At 57.3% G+C, this 24,345-nt stretch overlaps 1 protein-coding gene and 1 long non-coding RNA gene across 2 annotated transcripts; one reads left to right on the plus strand and one right to left on the minus strand.

Annotated features, from left to right (window-relative positions):
- Positions 1-261: 261 nt before the first annotated feature.
- LOC147598878 (uncharacterized) lies at positions 262-3,763 on the minus strand. The gene is made up of 2 exons (XR_015260204.1): positions 2,754-3,763; positions 262-596 (listed from the first exon to the last, which is right to left on the minus strand). It is a non-coding gene; the product is annotated as an uncharacterized LOC147598878 (long non-coding RNA).
- Positions 1,294-24,035, plus strand: PPL (periplakin). The gene is made up of 22 exons (XM_086759709.1): positions 1,294-1,533; positions 8,095-8,194; positions 8,730-8,884; positions 9,013-9,133; positions 9,644-9,769; positions 9,981-10,022; positions 10,133-10,294; positions 10,725-10,832; positions 11,415-11,510; positions 12,460-12,582; positions 13,229-13,375; positions 13,524-13,675; positions 14,084-14,181; positions 14,579-14,736; positions 15,591-15,769; positions 15,873-16,011; positions 16,784-16,977; positions 17,827-17,977; positions 18,277-18,360; positions 19,058-19,174; positions 19,826-19,918; positions 20,429-24,035. The coding sequence occupies exons 1-22, from the start codon at positions 1,472-1,474 to the stop codon at positions 23,090-23,092; spliced, it is 5,271 nt and encodes a 1,756-aa protein (XP_086615835.1). The 5' UTR covers positions 1,294-1,471; the 3' UTR covers positions 23,093-24,035.
- Positions 24,036-24,345: the final 310 nt, after the last annotated feature.

Consider the following 24,345-nt stretch of genomic DNA (forward strand, 5'->3'; position numbering starts at 1 on the left):
CTACAAACGCACGCGCGCACACACACGCACTTGCCTCGCGCCGTCGCCGCCGCGACCCGCAGCCTCCCAGCAGCCCGGGCGGGCGAAGCCGGACCCGCGCAGGGACGTCTGGCCGGCCGGAGGGCTCCGCGCTCTGTAAGGGTGGCTGAGGCGAGCCGCCCCGGTGCAGAGGCAATCTGCCGGACGCGGGGGATCGGGATCAATAGGTCACGGCGTGCACCGACTTGCCCCCAGAATGAAAATCAGCAGAGGATTTGGGGCTGGTGGGGAAGCTACAATCAGGCCTTTAATCCCACATGGGCACAAAATCCTGGGATAAAAAAGCCGGAGCTGGTCCTAATTGCTGACTGCTTGGCGCTCGTGGACGTGTGAGTGAAATCTCTTGGGCTGCAGTGGGAGACACCTCGTTGCCTTCTTGCTGCCTGTTTGACCGAGCCCCCGGGGAGGGGGCATCCCCCTTTATTGGGGGAGCTGGCCCAGCACACGAGAGGGCAGTGCTGGCACTGACTTCCTGAGCGGGGCTGCAGGCCCTGGGAAGGATGCACCCGGATGGATGCACCCGCATGGAGCTGTAGTGCTCGCCACGCCAGTCCCTCCTAAAGACAAAACAGGCAGGAGGTGCTGGGGCAAAGTAGGAGGTGCAGGGAGGCCGGGGAGGAGGCAGCCAGCCCCCTCGGCTGCCCCTCTGTGTCTGCACCCCAAACCCATCACCCTGTGCCCATCACCCTGAACCCATCACCCCAACTGAGCCCATCACCCCAAGCCCATCCTCCCAAACCCATCACCCTGACAGAGCCCATCACCCCAAGCCCATCCTCCCAAACCCATCACCCCAACAGAGCTCATCACCCTGAACCCATCACCCTGAGCGAGCCCATCACCCCAAGCTCGTCATCCCAAACCCATCACCTTGAGCCCACCACCCTGAACCCATCACCCCAACCGAGCCCACCATCCCAAGCGAGTCCACCACCCTGAACTCATCACCCCAAGCGAGCCCACCACCCTGAACCCATCACCCCCAAACCCATCATCCTCTGCCCATCACCCCTGGCCCCATCGAAGCCGGGGGACCACCCCAGCTCCTCCCCACTCTGCTTCTCCCCACCGACACCCTCACCCCGGGGGAATCTCCGGTTTAACTCTGCTAAAATCCCAGCAACTAAGTTTTTGGGGGTTTTGTTTGTTTGTCTGGGTTTTGGGTTTTTGTTTTGTTTTGTTTTGTTTTCCTGGATGGGGGTCCAGCCCCACCGGAGCCCTCCTTTCAGGCAGGGCTGGAACTGGGAGCGCCCGGCTCCACCGAAACCCTCCCGGAAGGCTCGGGGAGCGCCGGGGGGAGGAGGCTGCGGGGCGGGGGCGGGCGGAGCGGGCGCAGCCCCATCCCCGCCTCCCGGCGCGGCCGGTACCGGTGGCGGCGCAGAGGCTGCGGGGAGGCGGCGGGGGAAGAGCAGGCGGAGCGGGGGGGGACGCCATGCACTCGCTCTTCAGGAAACGCAACAAAGGGAAATACAGCCCCTCCGTGCAGAAAAAGAGGTGAGTGGTCCCCCGCACGGATCCCACCCAGCAGCATCCCCGTCCGGAGCCGGGGTTTGGGGTGCGGGAAGCCCCCCGGTGCGGGAACCCCCTGGGTGCGGGCTGCCCTGCGAGCTGGGTCCGGTGAAGGCACTGAGATGGGTTTTTTCCCCCAATTCCCCTCACATGGCAGTAGGGGCAGCTGGGGGGAGCAAGTTCCTTTGCTGGATCCCATCTTAGGGGGGAAAAAATAGAAAAAGAAAAAAAAAAAGAAAAAAAAAAGAAAAAAAAAGTCTGGCTGCAGCCTTCACCCACTTGTTCCATCAGGACCGCGTATCCAGTCGATCGCCTTTTCCTCCGCTCTTTCTGGTGGGGTGGGGACGCGTTTCGCTTCTACCAGTCACAAAAAGCCCTGAGCAGGGTGCTGAACGCACCCCACGAAGGGTCGCTGTCAAACGGGACAAAAATGTCCAAATCCCCCTCCGAGCAGGCTCGGCCCCTCTCCGGGCTGTGCGACGCGTTGCTGCAGGACGGGGGGCTGGAGGCACCGGCTGGGTGGCCCAGGGGACATTTTTCCAAAGCAGTGGGTGGCTTTCGGGTGGATTCGGGAGCGCAGCTTGCCTTTCCCAGAGGAGCTCTGGAGCATGCAGAGTGGGATGGCTGGTGTGGATTGGAGCCCGCGGCTCCTTCATCCCGCTCCATCCCTCTCCAGAGGCACCCGCCCTGGCCAGGGGGGCTCGGAGCAGCCGCCTTGTTCCCCAAAATCCTCCTTTGGAAGGAAACCGGAGACTTGGTTCGGGCTGAGGCTCCAGGTTCAGCCCCGGGGACCCACCCTGTGATCCCCACCCCGTGTCTGTGGTCAGAGCCCTGCCAGCGCCCGGTACCCCGTGCTCCCGAGAGCGGATGGGGCTTGGGAAGCCGGGCTTCCCTCCGCCGCCCTGCCTGCCAGCCCAGCCGGCCTTGGCGGGTGCCCGGGCACCTCCAAAGGCTGCGGGCCAGGCTGAAATTTTTTCTTTTTCTGGCTGCTGACGGCTGAGAACAGAGCGCAGGGCCTTGGGCCACCCTCACGCCCCAGCCATCCGCGCACACCTCGGGGAGGGCTGTGCTCATTAGCCTCAATTTGTTAATTCCCTCGTTGGAGTTTACAAACATTTGGGAATCCAGGGAACGCTCCCACCGTGTGGAAACAGCCCCACCGCCAAGACGGGGAAGCCGGTGCTGGGACCGGTTGAACAACTTACTGGAGGAGGATTGCAAAGAAGCGAGGAGCTCCTGCGCCCCGGCCCCTGCTCCAGGCACTGCCAGGCTCCCAGCCAGCTCCTGCCTGGTTCTGCTGCTAGAAAACCGAAAAAAAAAAAAAAAAAAAAAAAAGAAAATTGACCAACGGCCTCTGCCATAAACAGGGACGGAGATTTCGACATCGGCCTCATCCTGTGCCGGGCACAGGGGCTGCACCTACGGCGAGGGCTCGGTGCCAAGGTGCCGCCGGTGCCTGAGCCCTCCAAGCGCGGCGGTGACGGGTTGATAAGCGAGCGGTGGTTTGGCAAGCGTGCAAGGGCGCTGGAATGTTTCCTGTGAGCAAAGAGGAGCCAGGGCTACCAGCTCAGCTGATTTCGGTGGGGGTTGCCCAGGAAGCGCCGTCCTACGGCAGGTTGGAGAAGGGAGAAAACCATGGTGAAGCTCTGCGCCGAGCGCCCTGGACCGCATCGCCATCCGTCCACCTCCCAACGCCGCCCACAGCGCCAGCGGGTCCTTTGCCCCAGCGCGCAGGTGATGCTCCTCAACAGCTCCCCACGGTTTTGTTTTTCTGGTGCACAAATACGCGGGGCCAAGGTCCAGATCTCTCCTTAGGAATATGGAGACCACAAATCTGGGCTTGTGGTCTCCAGGCTCAGTAGTCACCCCCGTCCGACCCTGGGCGCGTCAGTAGGTGCATGGGCATCTCCCTACCTTGTGTGGGGAACCTGGATGGTGATGATGATGACGACATTTCTTTTGTCTCATGGACTTGGTGGCTTTATGCTCTTCTCACGCACCCCATCCCAGTAGCGCAGGGGATCGAGCTGGGACTGGTCATGACTGCTGTGTTGTCAGTACATCATATATGTATATATGTACATATATGTCCCTAAAAGGGAAGGCAGAGCCTTACATTGGGACGTAGTACGGGGAAACCCATCACCCTTCTCCTCCATTATCTTCACCAAGCACTCACCGTGCTTCGAAAACAGGCGGGTTGGTTTCTCTCCTAGAAAATCCAGGCTTGGCAGGTAGAAAACGCAGCTCAGCCTTGAAGTCGCTGCTGCCAGCAGGAACGGTGGTCATCCTTGGGGCGCCATGGTGAGAGCATCCATCCAGCCCTGAACTCCTTACGGGGTCAGGAGACCCAGTTCCCATCTCAGAGGGGGTACAGGCAGCTGGGGCAGGGCTGACGCCTGTTTCCAGAGGCTGTTTTGTAGAGCTGGAGTCAGCACGAAGGAGCAGACGGCGGGTGAGTCAGGGAGCTGCTCTGTATTTACGGCGGAGCGCACCTCGCCAGCGCCCGGCCTGTTTCTGCCTTCATTTCCATGCGCATTCAGTAACACAGCACCACTGCGACGAGGGAAGACAAAGAGCATCGAAACGAGCCGGACCAAGCACGGCAAGCCTGCCGTCCAGCTACGCCCTAACGTGGGTAGCTCGAGGGTGTGCTGCTCCGGGGTTTGGAGTCAGATCTTCTCCGGGACGAGCTCCCAGCAGGAGCTTTCCTAGGGACTGCGGTCAGCTAGAGCATCCAAACCTCCAGGAGTATCCATCTGAGCATCATTACTTGGGGTGATTAGTGAAATAGCCTCCTTGTGTGGGGAAAAAACAAGGAGATGGAGAAATCCAAGGGATTTCCTACCACAAAGCCACGGTGCAAACCTGCAGACATCCTGGAGATGCTGACCTTGGGGAAGCTTGCTCCAAAAAGTGCTCTCACCATAAGCGTGCGACCTAATGGGATGGGAGAAAGAAATAGGAATGGAGAAAAAAGGCCAGTTTTTAACAGCAGTCTTTGTATCGCAATAATTATCATTGTGTTTGTCTTGAGAACCTCTCTTAAAAAAAAAAAAAAAAAAAAAAAACAACAAACCAAAACCACAACCAAAACCCTAAGAAAAACCCAAGCCCCTCTGAAACAAAGCACCACCCGAGGTCAGAGTTGTGGTACCTGGATGGCACGAAGTTTGCCACAGAGCAGCTGCCTCCTCCCGGCTCCCAGCTGGGAGAAACCCAAAAACCCAGCCCGTTCCTCACGGGAACAATCCCGGGTCCCTCACAGCCAGGCGATGCTGGACCCGGAATAACGCGCGGCTTTTCATGACTGATATCATTGTTTCCTTCCCATCAGAAAATGTTAAAGCTCTCCAGAAATGGCAAAGCCAGTTTTTCCAGACTTTTTTTTTTTTCCTCCAACAAAGACTTATCTATTTTAGCAGAAAAGCTTTGCATTTCCCTTCCCTCTGCCCGAGCCTCTGAAGCCCGGATGCACCGGCGGCTTTTCCTCGCTGCTTCAGCCGTCACCTCGCACATCTCCCTCCTCCCGGCCAGCCAAGGGCACGGGGAGGCCGGCATCCTCCGTCCCCCTGGCACGGGGATTTCAGCCACGCTTCGGCTTTCCCGGACGATCCCCCCGGCGCCCTGCGTGACGTCCAGACAGATGCAGGGACAGCGCTCGTCCTCCTGTTTAATTAATGCAGGGACAGGCAGATTCTTATTAGGGCTGATGATTTCCTATCAATAACGCCCAGGTGGGTTGATTAAGCGGCACAGAAGTATGCAGAAATAAATACAGAAATGAGAGAGGTCTTAGAGAATTAATTTAATTTTAATCAATTTATTTCTGCACACTTATTACTTCTGCATTTCAAGCCGCAGCAGGGGTGAGGTGGAGCGCGCACCAACCTCCTCGTGCTGCGTCCGACACAGGACGGGGTACGGAGGAGCAGCATCCCGTGATGTGGCGGTTTGGGGATCCAGCTCCCGTGGGAGGTTTTTATTGGATTTCCCTGTCCTGAAATCTCAGCTGGTGGCAGCCACCCGCTGGGCCGGTGCCTCTCACGGAAACCGCGGAGGTGGAGCGAGCTGCTCTCGCGTGCGTCAGGGAAGCGGCGGCCGAGCAGCAGCGCCGTGCCCACATCACAGCCGAGCGTGTCCTTGCTTGCTCGGAGTGAGCTCGGCAGTTTCTTTTCCCTGGTCACCCAGCTACTGCACATCCGAGCGCTCATTTCTGGATTACGGGGCAAACCGTCCTCTCCGACGCAGGGAACCGCCGTCCTCTGCCCTCCTGACGCCTCCAGCCCCAACACCGCGCCTGCTCCCTCCAGCGATGGAGAAGGGGCCGTCGCCCGCCGGGTGCCGGGGACGGAGGGTGGCTGTGCCCCGGCGCTGGGTTTCCACAGTCATGGTGGGGAGGGTGGGCTGGGGGCAACGCCGCCAGCTCGGGAACCGGCTGGCGGGGCGCAGACGGCCCCAGCTCGGTGGCGGGGCGATTAACAGGGGCGATTAGAGTGCAGAGAGGGGGACGAGGGCACATCCTGAACGTGTCATCCCCATGCTGAACGGGCCTGGCCTTTAGTGGACATGGGGCTGTTGTGTCGATGGCTGGATGAGTGGATGAGCTCTTTTCCAGTCTTGAAGATTCCACGATCCGGTGGCTGCTCCAGCAGCGCAGCTGCCGAGGACGCTCCTGGCAAAGCCGATACCTGAGTGAGAGGGCGAGGGCTGAGGCGTTGCGCTCTCCGGTTCCCAGCCCCCGAGATGAGTTTTGCTGACGCCAAGCGAGCACAAAGGCCGAGCGGAGGCTCCGGGCTCAGCTCCGCCAGACCGGATCCGCAGCAGGAACAGCTTGGGATGCCCAGATCCCTGCCCAGTCCCGACGCAGCTCCCGGCTGTCACAGCGAAGCATCCCGAGCTCTCGCCTGGATAATCACCCTCTCCTGCCCGCAAAGCTCCGCTGGCCTCCGGCTCACCGCCGAGAAATGAGGAAAGTTCCTCGGCCGCTGCAGGCTTCCTCAGGATTCAAGGGATGGGCCAGCTCCGAGTAACCGTCATCCGAAGGCACGCTGACGCGTGGAGTATGTTTGAGTTGCCCGGCTTCGAAGCTTTTTCTCTCATTGCTGATCTCTGACGTTTTCCCTGCTTTGCGCAGAGGATGGGGATGAGAAGTAAGCCCTCGAGTGGAGTTTGAAAAGCTGCTTCCACCTCTGCAGCAGGATCCGGCCACCCACACCCCGCAGCCTCCAGCTGGGAGCACGGAACAGAAAACGACGCTCATCCTCGCGGTTATTGCGGCCAGCCTCGCGACTCGCAGCAACCCCTTCTTGCTCGGGAACGCCCGCTCGGCTTGTTTCGGCCGATGCCAGAGGGCCTGCGATTCCGGCAATGCCTCCGCTCGTCAGGAGGTGCCAGGCGGGCAGTGGTGATGGACACAAACCACCCGCCTCGCTGAGTACCATCCTGATGATGCGGCTTCTATAAAAAGAAAAAAAAAAAAAAAAAAATCAGCGTAAATCCTGTCCACGCCAAGAACATCCCAGGAAGCATGAACTTCTCCGGAGCTGTCAAGGCTCCTGCAGCCCGCGGCAGGGACGAGGGAGGGAGGAACGAGCCCAGTGCTGGGTTCTGTTTTGTTTTGCTGCACTGAAAGCGGCGGCGCCCGTGACAGGCAGAGCACGTCCTGAAGCTCAGCACCGGTGATTGCATCCAGTCCTGCGCGGCTCTTGCCCGCTGGTGGCAGGTGAACGTGCCTCGTGCCGTCCTGGAGAAGCTCCCGACGACGATCCCTGCCCCGTGAGGGATGTAGGTGCTCGCAGGACCCCTTGGAGCCGGATGGGTGACCTGGGGACACAGGGGCTCCCCAGTGCCACCAGCAAGCACACTGGTGCGTCAGGTTCCTACAACAGCAAGTTAACATCTCCAAGCACAACGTAAAGATGAGTTCCACCACCCCACGACGAGGTCGTTAAGACTCGTTATCCCCACAGTCTTACAGGTGGTTGGGGTTGGAGGGAGCCAACCCTCGGCTCTGGGGCCACCAGCCCCGGTTTCAGCTCTCGGGATCCCTCCAGCTCAGGGACTGTTGGGAAGCCTACCCAAAAAACAGCGCGAAGGATAGGCGCACCGTGTGCTGTCCCATCCCTTTTTGGGGTTTAATTTGCAGATAACTCCACCATCTCACCTGCGCGCGTGGGGTCCGGGTCCTCTCTGCTGCTCAGGCTCCCCCGTTTCTCCTTGTCCCCTGCCAACGGCTCTTTTCGCTCTTGCTCCGAAGCCAAGAGAGGCTCGGGCTCGCCAAGGGCATCGCTCCCGTTTCCACCGCGCGGGACCCAACGGTACGTCCCCACCCGCCACCCCCATCCTGGCAGAGCAGCCGAGTGTTTTGGAAAAAATGTCGGAAAGGCAGCAGTGAGTCAGGCGCAGCTGCGGTGCCTGGCAGGCTCGGCTGGCCCCCGGCCACCCCCGGGGTCACGGCACCCCGATGGCAGCCCCTCGGCCACCGGCACGGGGTCACGGCTGTGTTTGTGGGGTGACGAGTCCCCCCCTCCTCTTTCTCCCCAGCATCTCCAGCAAAGAGCTGACCGAGCTCATCGAGCGCCTGCAGAAAAATGCCGACCAGGTGGAGAAAAACATCGTGGAGACCGACTCCCGCATGCAGAACGTAAGTGAGCTGCGGCCCCGCGCACGCAGGCTCCTCCGAGCAGCCCTGTCCCGCCACCCCAGCTCCCTTCCCGCTCCGCTGCGGTCTCGTCTCCTCTCCCGGGGCGTGCGTGGTCATCCCGCCCTGTGGTGGGTACCCGGGCTGCGGTGCCCCGTAACCGTGGGACGCATGGGTTCCCCTAGGTTGTGGGAAGAAGGGGTGGGAGGGTACGGGGGGGGTGTAACGGGTGATGGGGCCCCGAAATTCTTCCCGCCCCAGGGCGAGGTAGCACTGCGCAGAGTGGGCACATGCTTCCCTGGATGGAGCTGGAATGGAGAAGGAGGCGGAAGCATCCTCCTGCATCCCGGTGGCACATCCCAAGGCACCGCCGCCCTTCCACAAGGGGAAGGCAAAATTCACCCCGGGAGGACAGGGGATGGCAGAAATCCGTCCCGGTTCTGGTACCCAGGGGCAGCGTGGCAGGAGGAGCTCAGCCCTGGTGGGAGCCGTGTATTTTCCCCCCGTGACCCTTCCTCCGCGCTCTCTGCCCGCCCAGGACTTGCACAAGATCAAGGCATGCCAGCTAGCACAGTACAAGGACCTGACGGCTCAGAAACTCACCGAGTCCGACAAGCTGCTCTACGTGCTGGACGGGGATGCAGCCATCGCCCGGCACATGAAGCACCCGCAGGGTGACATGATCACCGAAGAGTGAGTACAGAGGGGAGGACCTGTCCCCAGAGCCTCGTGGGGTGGGCGAGGACCCTTCTCCAGGGGCTCTGCTCAGCTCCGATTGCACAAGGTGGCTGCATCCCACCCTCCTCTTCCCCTCCCCGCAGCATCCGGCAGCTGAAGGAACGAGTGGCGAACTTGCGCGTGAAGCACAACCAGATCTACAACTTCCCCCTGCAGCACATTGAGCCCCAGGTCAACTGGTCAACGGTGATAGAGGAGAAACAGGTACCGAGGGTACCACCAGCTGGGGACAGGCAGGACCTCGCGCGTCACCCCACCAAGAAACAGACTCCTGGATACTGGGAGCAGCAAACAGCGTGGGAAGGAGGTGGGGTGCTGGGTGGCAGGGGACAGCGCAGAGGGGACAGCACAAGGCCAGCTGCCGGATCGGTGCTGGAAGCAGCCGGGCTAAGCGAGGAAGAGCGTCCCCTCGCAAAGCCTTCTCCTGCCGAGGCTGAATCAGCCTCAGCCCCTGCTCTTGGCTCCTTGGCTTGGCATCCCCAGTTGCTTTGGGCTCTACTCTGTGGCCCTTCCTCTTCATTTTATCCCGGTGCTACGCTCTTCCAGCCAGGAAAGGGTTAAACCCCCCCAACTGGCCTTTCCATGGCCAGCGGGCTCACTGGAGCCTGTCCAAGTCTAAGCCCAGCTCCACATCCACCTGCAAGAGGAGCTTCCCAGGTCTTAGCCGCTGCATCCCATGCCCCCGTCGCTAATCCCAGCTCCCCTGTGCCACAGGACACGTTGAACGGCAAGGGCTTTGGGACCGACCTGCCGCTGGTCAACAGCCAGGTAGAAGAGCACAACATCTTCCACAACGAGGTCATGGCCATCGGCCCACACATCGCCAAGGAAGGCAACAAGGTCAGCTCTCCTGCCTCTCTCCCTGCTGCCCTGTCCCGAGCCGCTCAGGAAAGCCAGGGCATCCCACCCTCCAAGCTCCCACAACCTGGACCAGGTTGGGTGGTTGCCCAGATCCATGCCCCACATCCCCCTCCATCATCAACCCCCTGCCAGACCACCACTCTCCAGAGACGCTCTCCTAACCCTTGCCTTGCTTCTCCTCCGTTACCAGGAATACACCAGCGACTTCCAAGCCAAATACCAGAAGCTGCTGGTAAGAGACCTCCCGGACCCCGCTTTTGCAGGGGACCTTGGCCATGGCTCCCCGCCATGGGACCTGTGAAGAGGAGCTTTGGGCTGAGCTCTCCCTCTGCCCCTTCCCAGGCCGGCTCCCAGAAGCGGCAGCAGGATCTGAACTCCCTGCAGGACTACATGCAGCGCTGCACCAACAAGCTCTACTGGTTGGACCAGCAGGCGAAGGACCGGACCCATTACGACTGGAGCGACCACAACCTGGACTACCCCAGCCGGCGCCGCCAGTACGAGGTCCGTGCGCACTCCTGTGCCGCCCGGGTGCTTTGGAGGAAGGGAGGTGGGCATGGAGCCAGGTGGGCGTGGGAGCAGGAAACGTCACTTCCCTCGTGCCTCAGTTTCCCCCACTCCATCAGGAAGGGATTTGAGATGCAGAGGCAGTAAGGCTAACGCTCACCTCCTGCCAGAAATACAGCAATGAGGAAACCCGAGAGCTTCCTCATTCTCCTCTCCCTTGTCTCAGCACTTGCTTGGCAAGAGTCGCATCTGTAGCAACATCTGCAAGGGAAGGAAAAGCAAGAGCTGCAGTTGGGGAACACCACTTCCCATCTTGCAGAGCTGTTCAGGCCCTTCCCGAGTAGGACGGGAAGGGCCGTCACAGGACGTGGCCAGGGTCTCCCCCTCTCTTTGCGTTGGGATCAGTGTCTCATCTTTCTCCATCTAGAACTTCATCCACCGGAAGCTGGAGGAGAAGGAGGAGGCCATCAACAAGCTGCATGCGGATGGAGATCAACTGCTCGCCCAGAATCACCCCGGGAAGAATGCCATTGAGGTGAGCACCGGGGACGGTGCCGGCTTCCCCGCCTGCCACGGGGCTCGGGGGACTCGCCCAGCCCTTCTCTGGGGTGGGACCTGGTGCCAACACAACTCTTGACTTTACTTCTCGAGATGCCAAGTGGGGGAAAAAAAATCTCCTTCACCTGCAAGTGTGTAAACAGCAGTGGAGGAGCCGAGATAACCCTGGTAGCCCTCCCCATATTCCTCATTCCAGCGGCGATTGCCCTGCACCTGCCTACAGAGGAGAAATTATGGTAGCAAGTTCCACCTTTGATAGGAAAGATGGTTGCCACTTCCTTCCCCCATCCCCACGGGAGCATCCCAGCTTTGGGCTAGCTTCTAAGGCCACCAGATTGGCCACCTCCTTCCACCCATCCCCACGCTCCCACAGGAGCATCCCAGCTTTGGTCTAGCTCTCTGGTATTCTCATCCCAGCTTTGACCTGAGAGCATCTGGGTGGCTTCATGGGCACCCAAGGAGTTGTTTGGTCACGAGGGGAGTGGGCACGTTCTGGCCCCCCAGGCTTCCCCGCTCTGTAGGACAGGGCATCCTGCTAACACCCCCTCCCGCCTCGCAGGCTCACATCGAAGCGGTCCACGCCGACTGGAAGGAGTACCTCAACCTGCTGATCTGTGAGGAGAGCCACCTGAAGTTCATGGAGGACTTCCACAAGGTACCAGGTCCCAGGGGAGCCGCGAGGCACCGTTTGCACAGCCAGAGAGTTGCAGGAGACCTCAGCAACCACAGAAGCTCCTGTTGCTCCAAAACCAGGGTAGAAGAGATTTAGTCCTCATCTACAGGGCTTTGAAGGCCAGGAGGACCACTTTGAGCCGATAACCTATAGTTGCCCAAGCGCCAAACGCGGCAATTGCTCGGGCAAAGCACAACTTGCAGAAAGCACCCGCTCCAACGCCGAGGTGCAAGAGCCGCGGCCCGACAGCGGCATCCTCGTCCGCAGGAGAGCGGAGGTATCTCGCAGAGGTTCCTCGCCCCAAAACAAGGCGCGGGGAGGCCTCACGCGCCCCTCTCGGAAGCCAGACAGGTCCGAGCAGGGCAGTGACACCTGCGGCCGCCCCGGCTGCGCTCGGCGGACAGATGTCTGCTGGATAAATGGGATCTGACAGGCAGGGAGGCTCTGGTGGAAGCAGGTCAGGCTGGATTCCTCTCCCACAGCCTGGGCGTGTTGGCCGCGAGTCTGTTGCCAAAGCCGAGCCGCGGTGCCCGGCCCAGGCAGCGCCTTTTGTGGGTACCTGCCAGAATAACCGCCCCGGGGGGCGGTTTGTGTGTGGAAGGGCTGGGCTCTGCCTCCTCCTCCGCGCCGGCGAGGCAGACACCGCGCACTGGCATGACGATGGCCAACTGAAACAAAACCGAGGGCAGGGAAAGGTGGGATTTCACCACTCCCTCCACAGGAGACGGCCGTGGAATAAGCTGCCCCCCGTTGTCCTTCTCTGCTGTCCTGGGCATGGGAAATAGCGATCGCTCGCCTTTCTCCACATACTTCTGGGTGTCCAGATGTCCACTGCAGCTCCTGGGGGCTGCAGGAGGACCAGGGTGCTGGGGTGGGTCTGCTCCGCGTTTCAGCAGGACCAGCTCTCACAAGAGGCTTTGCCTTGCCGCAGTTCCAGAAAGACGCTAAGGATGCCCAGGAGCTCCTGAAGAAGGTGGACACGGACCTGGATCAAAAATTCAACCCGGAGTTCAAGGACAGATACCAGCTTGAGTCTCTCCTCCGGGAGCTGGACGTGAGTACGGGTGCGGGCAGGACCGCGCTGGGGTCAGCGGCAGGAGCCGGTGTCCCTGTGGCACCGACGGAGGAGGCATCTGGCCCAGCTTTCTCCACTACGAGCAGCAGGACCACGCTGCTGCCTCCCTTCGCCCAGCCTTCATCCGACTCTTCCTTCCCCTCCGGCTAGAGATTGCCTCTCCCATGGCAACGTAATTGCTCACTGGGCTCGGTTTTTATTTGTTCCCTCATGGAGCTGGTGCTCGTTAAGGGCGGGAGCATAATTAGACCTGCTGCCAGAGGAGGCTGTGGAACTGGCTGTGCTGCCCAGAGCTGGGCTGTGGGATTGCCCACTTGGGAAAGGATGAGCCGAGCCCAGCCGCCGGCCCGGCCCGAGCCCAAGCGTGCTGCGGCAGGCCCGGCCGACGCAGGCGTCCTGGGACAAGCCGATAGCCATGTCGGCTAGTGCTAAGGTACGGCAACTCGTGAGGACAGTCCTCAGCCTGGCTGCAGAGGCCGGGGGAGCGCAGGAACAGCACCCAGGTTTCTCTAGCGTAGGCAAAAGCGGAGCCGCAGTCTCCGTCCTGGCAGCATTGGTGTGAGCTCATCCAGGAGCTGGTTCTTCCTGCGTTTTCCCACCGGTTTTGGTTCATATCCTGTGCTAGGACCAGGAGAAGGCCTTGGAGAAGTACGAGGCGGTGGTGCAGTCGCTGCAGGAGCGCAGCCAGCACGTCCTGCCGCTGCGGTACCGCCGCGAGACACCGCGCCAGCCCGTCCCCGTGGAGGCCCTCTGCGAGTACGAAGGCGAGCAGGTAAAACGTCTCGCTCGTCCCGCGGGCGACGTGGGGGTGCTGCTGGGGACCGTCCCCTTGTCCTGCCATCCCGCAAGCATGGGCGCTGGCGTGGAGCAGGGCCAGCGACGTTTCCCAGCCTGCTGCTGTGACCGGTTTGTGTCCCCAGGGCCAGATAAGCCGAGGAGCCCACTACACCCTGCAGAAGAACAGCGGAGACGTTTGGGAAGTGGCAGACAGCTCGGGGGACAAGATCAGCGCCCCAGGGGTCTGCTTCATGATCCCCCCGCCTGACGAGGAAGCGATAGCGCTGGCGGACCAGTACGTGCCCCTTGCCCTGCCGTGCCGGACCCTCCCGCTGCCCTGGCAGCGCTGGCCTTTGCCATCACCAGCCCCAGGCCACCCCACCGGCGCTGCGTCCCCACGTCCGGGCAGCGCTGTCGGAGGGCTGCCGCCCAAAATTCCCCCTCTCTGGTGTCCGTTATGGTGAGGGGAGCTGCCCACCCCTCCCTCAGTGGGCAGGTTCCTGCCTCTCCCCTGCTCCCACCCCTCTGGTGAAGACGCTGCTCAAGCCCCTTTGCCACCATGGGGTGAAGGTCCCTCTCCCCCGCTCACATCACGGCTGCTGAGAGGGGCCGGGCCCCGCGAGCCCCTCCAGAGCTGCACCTCCTTCCTGGAGCGGCTCCGGAGGGGCCAAGGGCCTGACTTTGACCCGTCCCGTTTCTGCAGAATTGCCAATCGCTACGTGAACGTGAAGGAGAAGACGGCCAACTGCAAGAACGTCCTCCAGCAGCGCTACGAGGGGCTGAAGGCAGACAGCATCGGAGGTACGGCTCCCAAAGAGCAGCTTGGGGCTCGCCCCTTTGCAGGCACAAAAAGCCTTGGACTTCTGTGGTGGCCCATCTTAGAGGGGACGTCACTGAGAGCTTCCCATCTCCTGGAGACAACAGTGTTGGGATGCGGGCAGGGGCAGAGCAGCCAGGCTGTGGTCACAGGGATCATAGAATCACAGGATGGTTTGGGTGGGAAGGGAGCGTTCAAGCCCACCCAGTCCAACCCCCCTGCCAGGAGCAGGGACATCTCCAACCAGATCAGGTTGCTCAGAGCCCCGGCCAACCTGGCCTGGAATGTTTCCAGGGATGCGGGATTTGCACTTGCCGGTGGGATTGAGCCCAGACCCAGCTTTCAAGCAAGGCTTTAACCTTGTCCCACCTCGTTATCCAGATGTTGCATCGGTTCGGGGGCGCCAGCTTCTGGCAGGGCTGGAGAAAGTGAACAGCGACCTGGACAAGCAGGAGAAAGCAATCACAGCAAACCTCCGTCCGCCGCTGGAGCAGAGCCGGGCTGTGCAGGACAGCACCGAGCGCTCCAAGGACCTGAAGGTACGGGGCTGCGGTGTCTCCAGGGTGGTCCTCAGTGTAAGCGTTCCCCGAGCCCAGCAGCGTGCAGGCACAGATTGATGCTACAGCTGCTCGTGGTGGAGATGGGGAGCAGCCCTCTGAGCACCCTCAGAAGCCAAAACCTTCACCCTGCTCGTGGCCCAGCTCAGTCATGGGAAGGCTGAACAGGGAAAAGGTGATGGCTGCAGAGAGGGGAGCCCTCAAGTTCTGATCATGCCCATATGCCGAGCGCAGGAGGGATGCCAACTTTGCCACCACCATCACCAGCTCAGAAAGGAGCACGAAAACACGGTCCAGGGCACTAATTTTCCTTGCGGACCTGCTCCGCTAGGCTCCGGTGCCGGTAGCGTCCTGCTCCTTTCCTCTCATTCAGACCCCTAATTAAGCCAGGCTTCGTGCCACAAACCTCCCTTAGTTTAGGAGGAAGTTCAGATCCTGGTTACATCACCTGCCGAGGGCTGTGTTCAAAATCCAAGGGCCACCACAAGCGAAAGCAAATTGCTCCAACTGCCTGCAGTGCTTCGATGTCCAGGCAAGGGTTCATCTGTCAGGCTGCAGAGCCCAGAGGGTCCAGATGAGTCCAGGACATTCCTGAGAGAGCCAGAGCTGGTAGGAACCACTCCCCAGCCAGAGTTTCCTTGCTAAGAGCTAGTTAGCCTGTCCCAGAAGAGACACAAGTCAACAGAAAGTCAACAGAAAATATCCTTTTGTCCTCTAAAAGCGCCTACCATCAAACATGAGCCCTCAGCCTTGATGTCTCTTCTCTGGAAGGGTCAGCTTCCATGTAGCCACAGGGCCCTAGGTCGGTCGCTATAAAGGTTTTACTCCTACTGCAGAACATCACCAACGAGGTCCGTCGCATCGAACCCGAGAAAACGAGGAAGATCCAGGAATGCGAGGTCTTCATCGAATCCGTGCCCAACACCGGCAGCGCCACCTTGGTAAAGAACAAGGTGGAGAACACCAACAAGAAGTACGACCGCGTGGTCCAGCTGCTCAGCGCTGCCCAGGAGAAGTAAGTCATGGCTTAAGTCACGGCTTGAGCCCAGCACGACGTAGAATCCTGCAGGAGACAGGCACAGGCGTGCTTAAACACCTTTCCTCTTGTGTCCATCCAGAGTGGAGGTGGCCACACACCTTGAGAGGAGCCTCCAACAAGGCCGAGACCTGCTGTCCACCTATGAGAACAAACTGCTCGTAGATGACACTGTACCAGAGGATTTGGGGGTGGTAGACCGGAAGAAGGAAGAGCTGCTGGTGAGTGTTGTCTCCAGTTTTCCACCCTACTGACACACTCCACGTACAGAAACACTTTCCAAAAGCTGGGGCAAGCGCTGCTCAACTCACAAGGTTGAATCATTTAGTAAAGGGATGGCTTCCTCCAGCTGGAGACAAGACCCCACGTTAACCGCAGAGATCCCCCTCCCCAAACCAGAAAGCAAATGCCCGTTGAACACTTGTGAGTTGACAAAAGGACAAGTGGAGAAGTGAAGGATAAAATGGTCTGGGAAAAGCAACGCAGAGGCCTCACACTTGAAGGAGATGGACCTAGCAAGGCTTTGGGAACAGTTATCGCTAGGAAAAGCTGCCCACCAAGACTGGTAATCCTTCTGCTATAGAACGGCCAAGAACTGGCTAGGCCAGAATTTTATGTCCTTCAGCTTTTCCATCAAGTTCCCAAGTTCAAACTAGTGTGCAAGAGCTTTTGCAGCTCCTTCTGGGGCTGCTGCGCTGGCAGGAGGAGGGTTTAGGGCTTGCACAAGGAGCACCAAGTATTTTGCACATAGTATGCTTGCTTTTAAAGATTGAGAGGTGGAAAAGGGAGCAAGAACTAGCTTTTCTCCACAACTCTGCTTATGATGCAAGCCTCTGACTCGCTTTTCTCCACCACTCGTGGCACTACCACAGGGCAGCTGCTCCTCAGCATCCTCTGCAGCTCCAGCGCAGCAGCTGGACTCGATGGGGAACAGTAACAAAAGCCTGGCATGTGTGCTGGCCCACGAACCCCTCTCTCCTGCCGTCTCCACAGGCCATGGGCGCCGAGCTCCAATCCAAGAGGTTCCTGCTCAATGAAGCCGAGCAGAACCTGCTGAGGACGAAGACGTGCTCCAACACCCTGGCCAGCAAGTTCCAGGAGCACTGCCCCGACATCGAACGGCAGGAAGCCGAGCTCTACAAACTCAACCAGCGCTTCAACAACCTCAGCAAGCAAATCGACCACAGGTAAGACTCTAGGACAGGACCTGGCAAGGACTGGACCAGCCTGGAGAGCTGGGGTACTTACAGTGGGGCTGGAACTGCACTGAGTCTAGAAGAGGCGTAACGCCATCACAGGAATGAGCAGTTGCAGGACTTCCAGGGAGGTCTAAGGAGGAAGAGAGTATGTTCTTGGTATGCATCAGCTGGGTAGATGTGGGCAGCCTTTAGGATTGAGTGCTCTTGCAACGGAGATGGGGACTTTGCCAAGAGAACTCTGGCTCAAATCTGCATCTTTAGGGAGCAGAGAGAGCAGGGACAGGTTAAGAGGGCGTTTGCAGAAGACAAGAGATCATAGAATCATGACCTTCAAAGCCCATCCAGTCCAACCCTCCTGCCAGGAGCAGGGACATCTCCAACCAGATCAGGTTGCTCAGAGCCCCGGCCAACCTGGCCTGGAATGTTTCCAGGGATGGGGCATCCACCACCTCTCTGGGCAACCTGGGACAGTGCTCCACCACCCTCAGCATAAAACATTTCTTCCTTATGTCCAGTCTGAGTCTACCTCCCTCTATTTTAAACCCACGACCCCTTGTCCTGTCCCACCTGGCCCTGCTGAAGAGTCTCTCCCCACCTTTCCCACCAGCCCCCTTTGGGCACTGGGAGCCGCTCTCAGGTCTCCCCGGAGCCTCCTCTTCTCCAGGCTGAACAGCCCCAGCTCTCTCAGCCTGGCCTCACAGCAGAGCCGCTCCAGCCCTCCCATCATCTGCGTGGCCTCCTCTGGACCCTCTCCAACAGCTCCACGTCCTTCTGATGCTGGGGGCTCCAGAGCTGGACGATGTGATAGCGCTGAGGCTGAGCTGATTTCCCCCACAGAACGCAGACCCTGCAGAAAGCCAAGAGCGCCTACGCCAACTACCGCAGCCACTACGACCAAGTCAACCAGTTTCTGTGCAACATACCCAACTACGAGCCGCAGGAGACGGACAACATCCAGCAAGTGGAAATGAAGCTGAAGAACCAAGCGGTAATTCTTTCTGCCAGCACCCTGGGCTCCGCGGGGAGAGGAGAAGGAACAACACTGAAAGACAGGGAATAAATCTTAGATAGCTCCTGAACACAAAATAGAAAAAATATAAATACTTATTAGCTGTATTTATTTTTACACTGAGGTCCTGCTGTCCTACCCATGTCTTGTTTACACGTAACAGGGCGGCTCAAGAAAGTTGTAATTAACACCGTTGTAATTTTAACGGCCATCCTCAAAAAGGCTGGACACTGCGTTTGGATTTTGTGTTCCCTTTGACACATATCTGTGCATGCCAGGCACTCCTCGGTGACATCGCCAGCAAGGAGCAGGAGGTGCAGACGGTCTCTGCCACAGCTCAGCAATACCAGCAGGCAGTGAAGGTAAGGACTGCAGTTCTGCCGGCGGGAGAACCTTAACATGGAATCACAGAAGGGTTTGGGCGGGAAGGGAACGTTAAAGCCCACCCAGTCCAAGCCCCCTGCCAGGAGCAGGGACATCTCCAACCAGATCAGGTTGCTCAGAGCCCCGGCCAACCTGGCCTGGAATGTTTCCAGGGATGGGGCATCCACCGCCTCTCTGGGAAACCTGGGACAGTGTGCCACCACTCTCCAGAGCTGGAGGCAGTGTTGCAGGGGGGTCTCACCAGAGCAGAGCAGAGGGGGAGAATCCCCAACATCCAACAAGAAGCCGTCTAAAGAAAGCTCAGTGCCCTTGCTCAATCAACTGATGAGCTAAAACCAGGTTATAGCTGCTCTGACGTTGACATCACGTGGCCCTTAGCACGTCAACTGGCTCAGATTTATTGTTTGCGAAAGGAGGGTTTCCACTCCGTGCTCGGCATTGGTAACTGGAAGGTCAGCACACACCTGCGGATGTGCCGTTACTGTCACAGGGCGGTACCCAACCCAAAACCTGCTGGGAGGTCCCACCAGCAGCACTCCACATTCCCCTCATCCTCAGCAGCTCACCTAACACGCAGGTCAAGGGAAGAAGTGGTTAAAGTCAGGGTTTAGGAGGGACCTGTGCACGAAGACGACTCCATAATCTCAGTTTCCTCCTGGGAACTTCTTCCCACAGGACTATGAGTTGGAAGCGGAGAAGCTACGGTCCATCCTCGACCTAGAGAACGGCCGCAATGGGTACATGAGCAAGAAGCCCAGGCTCCAGTCTCCAGCGGCGAAAGTGAAAGAGGAGGTAAATAAGGGGTAGCCTATGGAGAGCAAACGCAGGTGATGGCTCATGGGACCAACGGGGATTTTGCAAAGAGTTCTATTTCCTGTCAGCCACCTTGGTCCCTGAGGGGACTGCAGGGGAGGGCAGAGAATCAGGGGAGAAAGACATTTTTCATCATTCTTACCCCATCCATTTTTTGGGGCTGCGCTGGCCAAAATGATAGGGGGGAAAATGCTGGATTTAGCACTCCCTTCATGGTAGAGAAAGGAGGAGAAAAACGAAAACCCTGAAAGCTTTTCCCCTCTCTGCACTATCAAACAGACAGTGAGATTTCTCCACCAAAGGCCCATCCTAGATAGAAATACTTGCAGCGAGAGGAGCTCACAAGCTACTCATTTATGCAGGATCTGCTTGCTGCCTGCCTCAAACTCCACCGAGGGAGGTGGAAGTGTCCACCTGGTTCTTCCCCAGCTGCATCTCTTTTTGCATATTTTGAGTAAGAAACCTACAGTATGACCATGAGTGTGTGCACGCGTGAGAATCCCCAACGTTTGGCAGATCACCCTTGTAGAAGGTTTTTAGAAGGGAAGCCAAGGTTACTTCCATTCAGCGAGTCTTGACCGAACACCTCTGGTTCCATCACCTCTTCTCAAGGCTGTTTTTGTGCCGTAGGAAGCTGTCCTGGCAGCCAAGTTCACCGAAGTAAACGCTGTGAACAAACAGAGGCTGCAGAACCTGGAGTTCGCTCAGAGCCTCCTGCGGCAGGTAAGAGATCACCAGGAGCAACGCGACACCAGAAGGACAGGCGTGTAAATAATGGAATAGCAGAGGTGCACGTGTGTAAGTTGAGCTGGAGGCACATCTAGCTAGTGTTTCATGCCCCAAAATCACCCATCAGCAGACCCTTATATCAGATAAACAACCCCTCTGTGTTTCCCAGTCCCATCTCTCACTCATCCGAGGAAGCTCCACATAATTTTTAACACTTCTTTTGCCAAGCCCATGCTAGAATTAGTGTCCCTCATGGCTAAAAGCTTTGTTCTGACAGCAGGGGGAGCGCAGAAAGCCGTTCTCAGGCTGGGAATCCACAGAGCAGATCAAGAACAGCCTGTTTGCAAATACCCGCTGTTCAGTGGTCGCAATGGGCAACCTCCGCTAACCAAGCTCAACGTCTCCCTGTCATTTTGGCACAGGAGGCACTGAAAACAAGCACCAAAAGTATGAATATTTGGGTTTTTTTTTTAACTACACATTTTTTTTTTCCTCAAACAACAGCAACCAGAGGTTCAAGTGACACAAGACTGTGTCCAGACCAGAAAATCCGTAAGGCCCGTGGAAGAAGTCTGGAAGCTGAAGAAAGAGCTTGAGGATGAGACTCAGCGTAGGCAACAGCTAGAAGCGGAGATCAAAGCCATTCAGAACAACATTGTCCACCTGCAAAACCAGAAGCCCCAAGAAACTGTCGTTAAGAAAGAACTGCTGAAGAAAGTGCCTGACCCTCAGCTGGAAGAGAGCTTCCACAAGCTGCAGCAAAGCCTAGCGGAAGAGCAGCGCAAGAACCAGGTGCTCCAGGAAGAGCTGGAGGCTCTTAAAACCAGATTGCGCATTTTGGAGCACGAGAAGAGGGAAGGAGGGCAGGAGTATATAGTGAAGGAGGTACTGCGTATTGAACCAGATAAGGCTCAAGCTGACGAAATCCTGAAGCTCAAAGAAGAACTGGAAGAGCTCAGGAGGCAGGAAGGAACCAGAGAGAATGAAGTCATCCTTTTACGCCAACAAATTGCCGTGCTGTCCAACGAGAAGAACAAAGAGCAGGAGAAGGTAACGGAGAAGGAGGTGCTGAAGCTGCAGAACGATCCCCAGCTGGAGATGGAATTCCGCATGTTGCAAGAGAACAAGCAGAGGGAGAGCGCCCTTCGGCAGAAGCACGAGGAAGAGCTCAGCTTCCTCCAGGACAAGCTCAAACGTCTTGAGAAGGAACGGGCCATCGCCGAGGGCAAAATTACTGTCAAGGAGGTGCTGAAGGTAGAGAAAGACTTAGCCATTGAGAGGGAGGTGAATGAGCTCCGGCGCCAGTACGAAGATGAGAAGTCCAAGGGTCGTTCCAACGAGCGGGAAAAGGCTGAGCTGCTCAGGAAGATCCAGATGCTGGAGGAAGAGAACGCCAAGGTGGTTGTCCAGGAGAAGGTGCGTGAGATCGTGCGCCCAGATCCCAAAGCTGAAAATGAAGTTGCCAACCTCCGTTTGGAGCTGGTAGAGCAGGAGAGGAGATACCGAGGTGGTGACGAACAGCTGAAGAGCTGCCAGAATGAGTTGGCTGCTCTGAGGAACAGAGGGCCACTGGTAGAAGTCAAAGAAGTCATTAAGGAGGTCATTAAGTACAAGAACGACCCGGAAACTGAAAAGGAGCTACAGCGACTCCGGGAAGAGATCATAGAGAGGACAGGAGCAATTGAAAGAGCCGACCTCGAGATCTACCAGTTGAAACAAGAGATACAAGCTTTGAAAGATACTAAACCTCAAGTGCATATGAAGGAAGTTGTTCAAGAAATTCTGCAGTTTCGGGAAGACCCCAAGACTAGAGAGGAAGTAGAGTCTCTTAGAGTGCAGCTAGCAGATGAACAAATGAAACACATTGACCTGGAGAGGGAGCGGCTACTCCAAGAAGAGAAAGTAAGACAGAAGGAGGAAGAACTTTCCCAGGTGAAGGAGAAAGTGGTCCAACAGGAAGTAGTGAAGTATGAGCAAGATCCTGCCTTGAAAGCTGAAGTCAACTCCTTCTCCCAGAGCATTGAGAGCGAGCTGAAGCAAATCGACTGCCTCCGTGAAGAACTCCGTAAGCTGCAGAGGAGGCGGTCTGAGCTAGAGCGTCAGCTAGAAGAACTTGAGAAGGAGAGGCAGGCCCGCAGAGAGGCCGAACTGGAGGTGCAGAGGCTGAAGATCAGGCTGAACGAGTTGGAAGAACAGGAGAGGGAGACAACAGAACGAGTGACTGTGAAACAGAAAGTGATCCTTCAGCAAGATCCTCAGCAGGAGAAGGAGCACTCCCTCCTCAAGCTGGAGCTAGAAGAAGAGAAGCACCGGAGACAAGTCTTGCAAACTGAACTAGAAGCCCTGAGAAAGAAGCTCCTTTCTTTGGAGAAGATGGAGGTCAAAGAGAAAGTGGTCTTTTCCGAGAGCGTCCAAGTAGACAAAGGAGACACGGAGTACGAGATTCAAAAGCTGAAGAGCAATCTGGAGGAAGAAAGTAGGCGTAAGAGGGAGCTAGATGCAGATATCAACCGCCTGGAAACCAGGCTGTCCGAGGTGGAATTCAACAACTCCAAGTCATCAAAGGAGCTAGACTTACTAAGGGAGGAAAACCACAAACTACACCTTGAGAAGCAGAACCTGCTGATGGAAACAAGGAGACTGCAGTCAGAGATTGAACTCACAGCAACAGAAGCTCGGGATTTGAGAAACATGACCCACGTGGACAGTGGAATAAACCTGGACTCCAGATTCCAAGCTCTGGAAAGAGAGTTAGATGATCTGAAGCAGTTATCCAGAGAAAAAGACGCAGAGATCGAGCAACTCCAGAATCGCCTCAAGACGGTGGCTATCAAGAGGGAACAGAGAGAGAACCACCTGAGGCGCTCCATCGTGGTCATTGACCCCGATACAGGAAAAGAAATGTCTCCAGAGGAAGCTCATGTGTTTGGCCTCATCGAATGGAGCCTGTTTGTCAAACTGAAGAGTCAGGAATGTGACTGGGAGGAGATCTCGATAAAGGGTCCCAACGGGGAATCATCTGTGATCCTTGACAGGAAGTCCGGCAGAGAGTTCTCAATTGAGGATGCCCTGAAGAGCGGAAGGCTAACCACGGCTCAGTACAATAGTTACCTCAACAAGGAGATGTCAATTCAGGAGTTGGCAGTCTTGGTGTCCGGAAGTAATTAAACAGCGCTCCCTCCACTTCAGAAACTTTTTCTTAAGAGCAGCCAGTCAGAGCTGCACCACTTGTTAGACTACCAGATCACTGCAAATCCTTGCCCTCCTTCGCGTCTTCCGAAATGCTAGAGCCTCTGCCCCTGCCGTGCTACGAAGCCACGCTGCTTGCTGTCATACACTGCAGAAAAGCCCCACCAGTAGTGGAAAACACATTTGTCAGGACTGCAGCAAAACCTTCTCCCCCTCTTCATCCCTACCTAATCACTCAACCTAAGAAAAGCCGAGACAAAAAGCCTTTGGGGCGGTGAAGTACCTGAAGTCCAAAGACTCAGCAGAAACTGCAGCTTCCTCAACATTTACTCACGTAGTCGCATATAAAGCTGTATGCAGCAGTCGTTAGAGAGACTGAAGGTCAAGGTGACTCCGAGGTGACCAGCAGGAGCTGGTTACATCAGCTGCACGTTGGTAAGCCAGACCGTTTGATGGCGGACAACTGACTAAATGATGGGGTCGTCCTCTGAGAAAACCAGCTCTGTGAAAACAAAGGTGCGCCACACATCTCAGTTCCGTATCACCGCGTCGATACCTAAACACCATCATTTTGTTCACCTACGTGCCCATACTGCTGGGGAAGAGTGAAGCAGATGGAATTTGATGGCATCAGCTGTAGATCCAGGAGGAGCATTCATACACCACAGAGGTCACCAAGAAGTACGTGAAGAGACGGCGGTATTGCCAAACGCAAGAGGGGAGCGTAAAGCATGCAGCGGTAACCAAACGCAGAGTGCCTTCGGAACAGTTAGCTTACCTCACGGTTAAAAGCCGTCTGTGCTGGTATTTTACTGGATGGAGTTACACGCAGCTACACGTTTCATTTACTTGTGTAAGGGAATGGGAAATAGAGGGAATTCTATTTATAGTACAAAATAAAAATGCAGTGGTTCCAATCAAAGTTGGTTTTTCTTTATTAATGACGGCAATCTCTTGATCTTTGGCTCCACAGAAACACGCCATCTCAGAGTCAAAGTTAAAAAAATAAGACTGTTCAGTTTAGCTGTTGACTCTTTTCCAAGAAGGAAATTGCTAGAGCAGCATTAGAGCTGGGACTAATTAGCGGCATTAGATGGGAGTGAAATGCACTAACGAGCGGGACTGCAGCTGCAGGGAGAGAGGGAATTACACCGGGATGGTACCAGGGGCTTCCACACCTAGAGCACGGTCATTTCCTTTTCCCAAATTTCAGCTGATACCCCAAACCCAGT

This window comes from Chlamydotis macqueenii, chromosome 15 (assembly GCF_036417535.1).
Source record: "Chlamydotis macqueenii isolate bChlMac1 chromosome 15, bChlMac1.mat, whole genome shotgun sequence".
Taxonomy (NCBI): Eukaryota; Metazoa; Chordata; class Aves; order Otidiformes; family Otididae; genus Chlamydotis; species Chlamydotis macqueenii.